The sequence below is a fragment of the Natrix helvetica genome, assembly GCF_964273705.1.
Source record: "Natrix helvetica genome assembly, chromosome: 2".
Lineage (NCBI taxonomy): Eukaryota > Metazoa > Chordata > Lepidosauria > Squamata > Natricidae > Natrix > Natrix helvetica.
In genome coordinates, this window is record NC_138552.1 from 126,739,143 (window position 1) to 126,751,203 (window position 12,061).

General features: G+C 35.7%; 1 protein-coding gene across 1 annotated transcript; it reads left to right on the plus strand.

Annotated features, from left to right (window-relative positions):
- Positions 1–1,796: 1,796 nt before the first annotated feature.
- On the plus strand, positions 1,797–11,730 carry LOC309386318 (cysteine-rich venom protein TEL1-like; the record flags this gene model as incomplete). The annotated part of the gene is made up of 7 exons (XM_081941549.1): positions 1,797–1,853; positions 2,857–2,970; positions 5,932–6,019; positions 6,760–6,908; positions 7,718–7,812; positions 10,385–10,473; positions 11,068–11,730. 7 exons carry the CDS (start codon positions 1,797–1,799, stop codon positions 11,193–11,195), a joined length of 720 nt encoding a protein of 239 aa, XP_081797675.1. The 3' UTR covers positions 11,196–11,730.
- Between the last annotated feature and the right edge of the window lie 331 nt (positions 11,731–12,061).

Below are 12,061 nucleotides of genomic sequence, written 5' to 3' on the forward strand. Positions count from 1 at the left end.
GCATATTTTTTGCCATTTTATGCTGGAAAAAGGCAAAAAAAATCGCAAATCACAGTCACGTTATTGTGAATTACTGTAACTAGACATAAACGTGAGCTGGTTGCCAAGCATTCAAAATACAATCATATTACCCAGTCATATCTTCAATGATGGGTTGTAACTAACTATTTTTGAGTCTGTTGTAATGTCAATCATTAAGGGACTGATTGAGAACTGAGAAGAAAAAAAGAACTTGAGCCAAATCCAAACTTCTGTCTTATAAGACTTAAGCACTGAGTCACTCTGAATTACAGGAAGCAGTGAAGGTATATAAACCTGGTATTTTCTGTCTGACTTCCACGATTTTCTGAAAGCAACAAAGAAGTTACCTTCAGATTTATTCAAAACAACAGGTAAGATTTATTATTTTACTGCAGCTTGTTTAAATCCATTATTTGTAATTAAGCAAGCTAGGATAATTTTAGAGGGAAAGGCAATTAGTGTTTATGCAACTTTTATGAAACTGTTTTATTTTGTTCTATTTTTGAGAATCTGTTACATCTATTACCATAATAAATTAGGTTTTATATTAGCTTAAATAGCATGACATTCTTTTAAAAAAAATCTGACACTGCTGTTTTTTGAGTTGGCCGATGATCCTGTTAGGCATTCCTGGGATCTTCCCTTACTAAACTAACATTTTTAAGATTCTCTGGAAAGAGGAAATTAGAATTAAAACTGTTTCAAGGCTACAGATCTTTTTGTGCATTTATATGAATGAAATGCAAATTGAACTCAATGGAACTAACTTCCAAATAAACATTTGTACCACTGGTCTGTAAATGTATACTGCAATATATAAAACCTCAACTTAATCCTATCCCTTTTTGGCTTAATAATTTTTCCTAAGAGAAACTGAGCTCATAAAATATAGCATTTTTTCTATTTCCTCCTCTCAGATTTTGGCAGTCTGGTTTAGTGCCTCGAAATATTTTATGCATAGTGCTAGAGTTCTAAATCAGGAATTTTAATTTTTAAAAATTTATTATTAAATATATACGCTGCCCATTCTGCTTTCCATTTTAAAGTTCATCTCAGCTTCTTCTGCCTGTAGTTTCTCATTAGATGCTACAGCCACGGAAAAGGGCCACAGAAAAGCCAACTCCACATACAGTGGTGTCATCACTTCCTAGCACACCTGAGATGCTGGGAAGTCAACTAAATTGATCATATTAATCCAGTCTGTTTCTGTGTCAATCCAGTCATGATAAAAGCTGCCAGGACAAATTCTTGCAATCAGGAACAAATTCTGATTGCATTGCCTCAGGAGCAATCACCATTGTCATATGTGTTAACCCTGTAGCCTTTGCATCTGCAGATAATAGTTGATTATATCTGATATAAGACAAAAAATTGAGGAACAATATATTCTAAATGAGCTGTTACCAACCTAGGATCCTTCAGACATCTTGTAGATTAGATCCAATAATCACTGATCAGAGTGATTTTTTTATTGGCTTTTATGGAAATGGCTGGGGTAAAAGTTATTTTTTACTGCAGCAAATCAATAAGGGAAAACTTAAGGAACTATTATGGGTTTATAGATGATTTGTATATAAATGATTTACATATCCTTAGAATGAACCATTGATATGCAGGACGCCTATTGGAGTACAAGGGAGTAAAAGAAAAAATACTTAAGAGTTAGAGTAAGTTTTGTGGTTTAGGAGATATCTGAACTATTTACAGAAAATTGGCACAAATTCCATTGAGGAGATTAAGCACTGATATATCTTAATATATATATTTTTTTAGAAATGATTGTCTTCATCTTGCTAAGTCTTGCTGCAGTGCTGCAACAGTCTTTTGGAGCTGTAAGTTTAATAATTTTGTATCACATATAGCAGATTTAAGATACGCAGTACATAACTTTTTCCTCTTACAATTAATACATAAAACTGCCTAATACATGTTGGATTGTTCCATATGTGTGATGGTTGGTAGAAATAACCTTTAGGAGCAAGAAGAGGAGATGCAACTGAGACAACAGTGAAATAAATCTGAATCCAGACTTTCAAGTCTCTTGCTGTAATATTGAAACCTTGTAATCAAATAGTATTAGCATTCATTACTCTGGTCTAATCAGAGAAGCTTAGTCAATCTAACTGTTCATTTTAATTTGTAAATATATTCCAGGGCTGAACATGCAAAGCAAACAAAATCATGCTGAATGGGGCATTCAAATATAATTAAAACGGGCACATTTAATGAAAAGAATCTGACTAATTTTAATGCCTGTGGCCTATAAAAGAATTCAAGTCCCAATCCCCTGGAATAGCCCCCACACACGCACACACACCTGAGACTTGAGGGATCCCTACCCTTTTAAGCCTTCCAGAGGGCAGTGAAGATCTGGTTCTGCCCCCCCCTCCCCAAGTATTGGGCTCGGATGGGGGTTCAATGAGGCTGATTGGTCTGACACTTGGTGAATAGGATGGCTCTCTTTTTATTCCTGTTGTGAGCCACTTAAGATCATTATAGGATATAGACAGCCATATAAGTTCTTTATATAAATACATACATACCAGTGCAGTATTCCCATGAAGAATAATGATTAATTCATTTTACCTTGGCTCTATTATCACCTGCTTCTTATGTTGTGGCTAGTCTATCCAATACACAGACAAATGGGGCCACTGTTTCATAGCTAGTGGTCAGAAGAAAGTTGCAGGGAGTAGAATGGTGATAGAAGAAGATAAGGCAAAGTCATTCATAAGGACTGGTGCTGAATCCTGAGGCCACTAGTTGCCTGTTCTATTCAAAGTCATACAATTTTTAATTGTTTTTATTTTATTTTATTTTGCTTGTTACCTTAAGGTTGATTTTGATTCTGAGTCACCCAGGAGAAATGAAAAACAAAGGGAGATTGTTGACGTGCACAATTCTTTTAGGAGATCTGTGAGTCCAACTGCTAGCAACATGCTAAAAATGGTAAACTAAATATAATTATATTTGTTATAGAGTTTGGAAGTTTAAGTTCCTTACTAGTATAAATATTATATGATGTACTAACTACAATAAGGGAATATATTTATTATTGATTGATTGAGTAATTCTGTTTTTTTGCCAATGTGAATTTAGGTGCATCTATATTTTTATTTGAATCTATCAGTTATAACACCACTCAGGGAAATATATAATGCAAAAATATCATGAAAATATATAATAAAAGTATTGAGGAGAAATTAAGCTAAGAGGGCCTTTGGCAATATCTAGTACTGCCTCATAGCTGTATTTTTTTACATTCCAATATTGGCTGTTGTATCTTTAATTGCCATAATCTCAGCCAAGACTAGACTTGCACATTTCACATAAATTGCAATCTCAAGGTCCTTTAGTTTGATATAAATCCCATGGAAATCAATAGCCCTTATGTTCTAGCAATTGTACATATAGTAGGTAGATACCATAGTACAATACCTATAGCATCTCGATTTTCTTTCTTATACATGAAAATCAGTTACAATACTGCCAGTTACATCCAAGCACTGTGGTTTCAATTGCCATAAAAAATAATAATAATAGAGTTGGAAGGGATCTTGGAGGACTTCTAGTCCACCCCCAGCCCATGGTAGGAAATCCTACACTGTTCCAGACAAAATGGCTGTCCAGTCTGTTCTTTAAAAATAATACTAGTTTTCTGTACTGTTTTGTACAATATTATTTTTTTCCTTTTATGAAAAAAACTTGATTAGCTTTCATCAAAAGTAAAACCAGTTTTACAAAGTATTTTACCTATTAAAATAGCAATGAATATTGGCAAAGCAAATGGCCCAGGTAGATATTTGATTCACATGGCAGAATCACCGGGAAACAGATTGAAAATACCAATTGGAATGATTTATGTAAATAAATAAATATTATGACATCCATGAAAAAGAAGGAAGGTGATGGGGTAGTCAGAGTGACATAAATGACAGTGTCATGATATATCCCTCATCCCTTACTACATGCATCACAAAATCCAGGGGATGCTACTGTGTAAATTATCAGAGATCCTGATCATGTAGGAATCTTGATAAAATTGGTGATTAGGAGGAGATAGCTAGTCTCCTCTCCTATTTAACATCTAAATGAGATTGCTAGGAGAACTCATCCATCGCCATGAGATGAGTTATCATCAATATGTTGATAATATTCAATTCTACAGTTCTGTCCCTGGCAAATTAAGTGATGCTCTGGATGGGGCACAACTGACTTTATGTAAATGTGGAAAGACCTAGTGGCTTTAGGTTTTGGGACCCTCCAGTTATGAGACTATGACTTCTTTGGTGCTGGATGGCATTATACTGCCCCAAACTGACCCTGTGCACAATCTGGGCTTCCTCCTGGACTCACAAATCCTGCTTGAGGGGCAGATGGCAGTTGTGGCTAAGAGAAGCCTTCATACAACTTCATATTGTACACCAGTTGGAGATTCCTAGATCAAGGAGCTCAGTTCACAGTGACTCACCTTTAAAGTTCTACTGGCATGGGGCTGGGTTATTGGAGAAACCACCTCTTCCCAATTACATCTTCCTGTATCACCAGATCTAGTAGAGAGGACACGCTCTGGGTTATATTTAGGGAGCTACATTTGGGAGGCCTTAGGCAGTGAGCTTTCCTGGCTCTGATGTACCCACATTGTAAAGTATCCTCCCCCACCACCACAAAGCTAGCCTGAGGACACCAAGGAACTGGAAAATTAGTGAGGCAGGTCTATTATTAGCATTTCTTTGAAAATTTATTTTTTGTTATGTTTTATAGTTTTTAATGTTTTTGATAATAATTGTTGCTGTTATTATGAATTACTAATTTTAAAAATTTAAAAACATGACCATAGTTTTGTCAGATGGGCGGTATGCTGGTTTTGTTGTATTCGGGTATTTTCCCATGTAGGATTGAGATTGTCTTGGCAACATTTCAGCAAGGTCTCACTCGCCATCTTCAGGCTGGTGTTTTTGGCTTAAGGTGTGATCGGAGCTGCCGTCTTTCTGTAAATCTTGGTGGGGGGATATGGAGTGCTGGCTTTGTTTCAGTAAGTGGAATGATTGGTTGTGTGGTTGTATCATGATTGGTAGATTGGGGCTGATTGGTGCTGGCTGTGTGTGCATTGTTGTTTTGTATTGTAACGGCCTGGGTGGTGGGTGAGGCTCATTTGTTGACTAGGGCTGGTTTCCAGATGTTTGGTAGGCGGGAGATATCGTCACGTTTATTCATGTTGTGGGGGTGTTTCTCTATTTCGAGAAAAGCTTTAAAGCTTTAAGCCCAAAACTCAGCCTTAAGATGGTGAGTGAGAGCTCGTCGAAACGTTGCCAAGACAATCTCAATCTTACACGGGAAAAGACCCGAATACAACAAGACCAGCATACCTACACCCGTGAAAATCTACAAATACATACATACATACATACATACATACATACATACATACACACATACACACATACACATAGACACACATATACATATAATAAGCTACAATAATAAAGGTTATGTTCCAAATATCATCTCTTAACCTTATTTTTTCTTGATTTTGAAAAAACCATTCTTTCTTTGGCTCCTGCATGCAAGGGTATTCAACATACAAACATCAGAGAACTCCATCTCAATTGGAATTTTAACATTCCTGGTCAGAAGGAAACCCACTTAATGGCAATTATCATGGTACACACATGGGTTGTCGTCACACATGGGTTGGTTGTCAAAAAGGGTGGAGAGGGAGCCTTACCATCCAGGTCCAACTATTCAAAGGATGTTTTAAAGAATATTGCTGTAACTTCTGAATTCTTAAATACAAGATTTGAAGGAAGTCAAAAGGTAGTAAAAAATGATCAGACAAATATGTTCTGCAATTTTAAATTATGTCTCATTGATTGATTGATTGTTGCTGTTGACTTCTATTCTATTCAGGAATGGTATCCTGAAGCTGCTTCGAATGCAGAACGTTGGGCATTTCAATGTGCTTCTGATCACAGTCCAGATAGTTCAAGAATTCTTGGTAAGTCAATCCAAAGGTATAGAATAGCTTTAACTGGTTAGAGGACTAATAGTATATTTCACATTAAATAGCATTTACAATAACACTTGTTTTTCAATATTAGCAGGAAAAGCAATATTTATGAATCTCTCCCGCGTAAATGATTGGTAGAAGGATTAAGACAGTAATAATTTTCTTAATTCCCCCCCCCCCATGAATTTGCAAGAAAAATTTTATTTGAACAATGATTTTTTTTTCATTTCTTTCTTATATTGTACATTACTACATTTATGGCCCACCATCCCCCCAAGATGCTAAAGATATTTTCCTCACCACAGCTGTTTTTGATGGTAGATGCCAAGCCCAAAGATGTTCAGAGATTTCCATGGTCAGTGGAGAATTAAACCTGAAACTCCCTAATCTCAATACCACACTATGTATTAACATGGTGATGTCCCCACAAAATAAAGCATCTGGGCTCTAATTTACTTCTAAAGAAACTATGTTATTGTTTTTAAATGCTCATCAGAAAACAATTCATTACTACTTTAAACAATTAAAAGTTCTGCAAAAGTATTACAGTAAGGAAGGATTCTGGGTACAAATTTTTCCTTTCCTTTCCAATAGTTCATTAATATTTCTGGAAAGATAAGAGATAATGCTCAGCTATGACCTTTCTGCTGTCCTTTTGCTTCTTTCAAAACATGTGTTCACCTGTGTTTTCTTGCTGTTGCTTTTTTTTCAACCCTACCCACTTTTAGGTGGAATACAATGTGGTGAAAATATATACCAGTCAACTGTTCCCGTGGCATGGACTGAAATAATGCAGTCTTGGCATAATGAATACACAAATTTCGTATATGGCGTTGGAGCAAACCCACCAGGTTCTGTTACTGGCCATTATACTCAGGTAGGACTTTTTCATATCTTTGCCATTTCTATGTTCACCAAGTATAAATCCACAAAAATGAATGAGATAAAAAAAAGGTAGATTCCCTTAAATTACACTTAAGTCCATGGCTGATCCTGAATCACTAAGCTAGGCCATGCCTGGTTGTTATATAGTAAAATCATGGCTTGAAGCTAGACAGGAAAATTGAGAAAACATCCCACAAAAAGTTAATAGCAAAACATTTTTCTGTGCTGTGGCCAAGAAAACCAAGAAACTGTGTCCTTACAATCACTAAATAATTCCATAGACCTGAACACAGGATGATCTTGGCTAAAAGCCATAATCCCAGTGCATGTTAAGGAAAAGGAAAAACTAGACTAGGTTAAATGTTGCACCATTTTGTTTTTTAAGTACTGATATGGAGTAAATGAAGGATTGCAAACATACTAAATGTGTTATTTGTTATTCACAAATAGCTGCCCATTCAGATCTTGGCTTTAATGCAGCTGGGAAAGAGGAACTAGCTTGGATGTGATGGGGCAAAGTTCAGGATGAAGCAGTTTCGTGTTTTTCATTTTAAATATATACATTAAAGGACAAAGGACGAAGCCTTATTTGTTCTAACATTTCTTTGCTTTGGCAAACTTTTATATGAAATGATTGGAGAAGTTCTTTGTACACTCATTGTTATTATGGTATACTGTATATACTGCAACATTCTTGTAGCTGCGTTTATTTTCTTACATGCTCCTCTGAAGTCCATATGTTTGTTATCAATATTAAGCTTCTAGCATATTAACCTGTGTGTATATTTTTGTATCTTACAGATAGTTTGGTACAAAAGTCACCGTATTGGTTGTGCTGCTGCCTATTGTCCTTCATCTCCCTACAACTACTTCTATGTTTGTCAGTACTGCCCAGCGTATGTATCAGCTATGATTTCTATGTTTGTCACATTTATGGCAAGTCTAATTAGAGTAATTCTGATTGTCCTGGGGAAAAATGAGCTTAAATCACATTTTAATCAAATGTTATGTACAATCTTACACCCAAACAAAATATAAAGCAGTGTACGATAAAAAGAACAAAATAAATGCAAGTGAAGCAGTAAAATATGGCTACTATTAAGGTAAAGGTAAAGGTTCCCCTTGCACATATGTGCTAGTTGTTCCCGAATCTAGGGGGCGGTGCTCATCTCTGTTTCAATGCCGAAGAACCAGCGTTCTCAGAAGACATCTCCGTAGTCATGTGGCCAGCATGATTAAACGCCAAAGGGGCATGGAGCGCTGTTACCTTCCCACCAAAGGTGGTTCCTATTTTTGTACTTGTATTTTTACATGCTTTCGAACTGCTAGGTTGGCAGAAACTGGGACAAGAAACAGGAGCTTACTCTGTTACAAGGTGCTAGGGATTCGAACCACCGAACTGCCGATCTTTCTGATCGACAAGCTCAGCGTCTTAGCCACTCAGCCACTATGGCTATGCCTAGCTAGACCTATTATATATTAACTAACCGTAATGAGTTTTGTGTGCTAATAATTCAAGTTTGGCCATAGTGTATGGTTTTTTGGAGATATTTATTTAATATAAGATTTTGAAAATGAAATATATCAAGACACCAAGGATTATTTGGAATAGGAGTTCCAACAAAGAATTTCCAAGAGCTAAATTCTAAGTAATGGGCCTGAGGCATATGGACAAATCTTTTCTATTTAGTTTATTTTCCTAAATCTGACTCTGAAGATGATTGATAATAGAATATGAAATTATAGGAATGAAAAATCTCACATACCATTTACTGATGTTGCCAGTTTGAAGAAAATATAATTTCCTAATGCTATCCTCAAAAGTAATTTACTATGTTCCACTTGTGCTTCTACAAGAAGAATCCTTTTTGCTAAGAATGAACATGGCTCGCCCTGTCCCAGAGCCAGTGATGCTCCAGATAGAATCCATAAGGGCACGGGTTTTCTTCAACAATCTTCTCTAGTTGGTATGGGCTGAAATGTTATCTAGCAAAAAATGTTTGAACTGCTAGTTGTCATGATGGAAAAATTATGAAATAGGCATTATGACAGCACAATATAAAACCCACCCTTTTGTTCTATTTGTTCTATGCCTTGATTAGACACAATATGTTAAGCCACAAAGTTTGTGCTTTAATGCCATTGTTCTTTCCTGCAGATGCTTTTACCTAGCAATAACATCAAAAATACCTAAATTTTCATAAGATTAGCTGACACACACTCTTAGTTATATTTTATTTCAGGAGATCTTCCAATTATGTATCTCTATTATTTCTGCACTGGGTTAAGAAAAGAGTTAAATCAAAACTGACTTTGGGATTTTTAAACAAAAAGCTATACAGTTAGTCCTCATTTAGTGACCACAATTTGGGCTGGCAACTCAGTCATTAAGCCACGTGTTTCCAAAGGGGAATTATGACTGTGTTATTGTTTCAATCTCACTCTATAGACCTGCAAAAGCAATGGTTGGTTGCAACATTAGTTTTTTTTGTCACCATCATAAGTGTAAAAGTTTGGTGTCTAAGTCAATCACTGAATGAAGACTGCATATATAATTCTACACACAATTTCCTTAAAATATCCTTCTGTGTGATGTGATATAATGTTATGTTGTTTCTTGGATATCTGTTTTTTAACACGATATTGTTTCTTTAACTCGTTTCTTTAACAGAGTCATTTTGGAATGGAGTAGTCTCGAAATTCATTCAATTCATCCATCCAGTAAATATTAAAAAATTGAAAGCTGTGGATGGATGGATGGATGTTTATGGATGGATAATTAAATTTAATTTTTGTCCTAATCCTGTTTACTATTTTGTATTCGTTTTGCTTACTTTTCCATTCATCTCATTTTTTTTAACTCGAGTGGCAATTCCAAGAACGGAACTTGAAATCTTCAACCTGTAGGCACATGATTTGTCACATGGTCCCTCCCCAACTATGGGAAATACCTGAAAATAACATGCATAAGATAACATGCAGAGAGACAGCATGGATGACGTACATAGAAGGCAGACTCCTCAAGCAATCATGGCCTATGATTGGCAGGAAAGGGGGAAAAGATTTCTGTGTTGCTTAGAGAGACTTGAGAAAGACAGAGAGATAGGAGAAGAAGAATGTTAACAAAGAAAGAGGAAAAATGAAAGAGGGGAAAGAGGAAGACATGAGGCAGAAGTAAAAGTTTCTCTCAATTATTTAACAAGCCGGGAAAATCTTTTTTTGCTCTCTTCAAAACTTGACAGGGTTTACTGCCTTTTGGAGAAGACTTCAGAAGTCAGGTCTTCCATGGAGGGTGGAAGATGGCCACCCTCTTGATAGTGGTGCTGTCTGCTCTCTCAAAACTGGAAACCCAAACTAAGACAATGCAACCAAAGTCAATTATTTATTGATACAGCACGGGGGGTTCAGCAATCACAAATATAAGAGTGGTAATATATGACACCGTTCTGTTCATCTTTTTCATTCCAGAGGGAACTTCGCAGGTTTAACTGCTACTCCATATAAATTAGGGCAACCTTGTGAAGACTGTCCTTCGGCTTGTGACGACGGACTATGCAGTAAGTTAAAAAGACCAATTATTAAACCAACATTTGTAAAGGTCATGTCATATCACCCAAGAATAGATTTCATTTGAAGAGATAATTATGTCTAGGTAGAATAACTGGCATAATGGAAGATGTCCAGCTATCCAACAAGACAAGGGGATCAGTACATACATGAAGCATGCTATTGTGGGATAACCAGACATCTAGAGTTGCCTCAATGGTGCTTCTATATGCTCCCTCACTAGTGGTTGATGAGCCCATGCAATTGAATCAGGATATACGAGTATATTATCAATCCATTTCAGCTTAGGAAGAACTTAAAATCCATACCAGATTTTTGTTCAATTTTGTTCAGGACTATTGCTGAAAGTAATAATTCAGCAGCTGCCTACAATTACTTTGATATGTACTCTAAAATAATTACTCTAAGTAATATTTTCCTTTTAAAAAATCTTCAGCTTTAAATCCACCCCTTTAAAAAAAAATAAACAGGTTTGATTTTTGAGCTCTAAAATGTTATATACAATTGTAAAAGAGTTCCTAGCAGTTGTACTTTTGGTAATGTCTAACTTTTATTTACATTTCTTCTCTTTTTAAAATTTTCAGCAAATCCTTGCTTACAAATTGATAAGTACACCAACTGCGATTGGTTAGTGCAACGAAGTAGCTGCCAGAATGATATGATCAGGTCAAGCTGCCCTGCTACTTGCTTCTGCCACAATGAAATAATATAGTGGGCCTCCCATTCAATGTTTGTTATTTTTGCCAGAAAAATCTTAAAATCATGGCATCTTTTAGTATCAGCAAATTCTTACGTGACATTTGATTTCATATATTTTGCATGAGTGTCCTATGAATGTCTAAGGGAAAGGTAAGCAGGAGTAGAGGCTAGGGATGAAAACCCTAAGTTCAAATAGGAAAAATCACAGGCCTGGATGACATCAAAAAAGGGTCACACTGTAAGCTTGATTATAAGAAGATACTGAAGGCCTGAAAGTAAGATCACCAAAATTCTTTGCACTCCAACTATTTTTAAGAATTTATTAAATTCTTCTACTAAATCTAATCTAGAACTGCTTTGATGCCATTCATGCAAACTATATGTCGGGGTTTGGTGTTTTTAATGTTTTAATCAGTTGTGGTTTGTAGTTTGTTATGATTTGATATGATTTTTAATTTTTGATTGGAGCCGCCCAGAGGTGATTTAAAGATGGGCAGCTTTATAAATGTTATAAATAATTAAATAAACAAATAATTAAATGAATTCTGTGGAAGAATGACTGGTCAATGTATTGTGTATATGTATCTATATATGTGTTTGTGTATGTTTATAATTCGGTGCAACAATCTACCAAAATATTATTAAAAACATAACTTTCATGAAGCGGTTCAATATCCCTGGTGAGACTCTTAAATCAGCCTACCTTAATGCAGCAAATGTTCTGCATATTATTTTTTTTTAGTGTTTTCCTACTTAAACCAAGAATTTTTACATTAAAAAACTACCTTGTAATGCAGAGCATAAACATCGCAAATTCAATATCAGTTGGGAACAAACATGAAAGGTAAAATCACCCTGTTGTTAGACTCAGCATCTAGT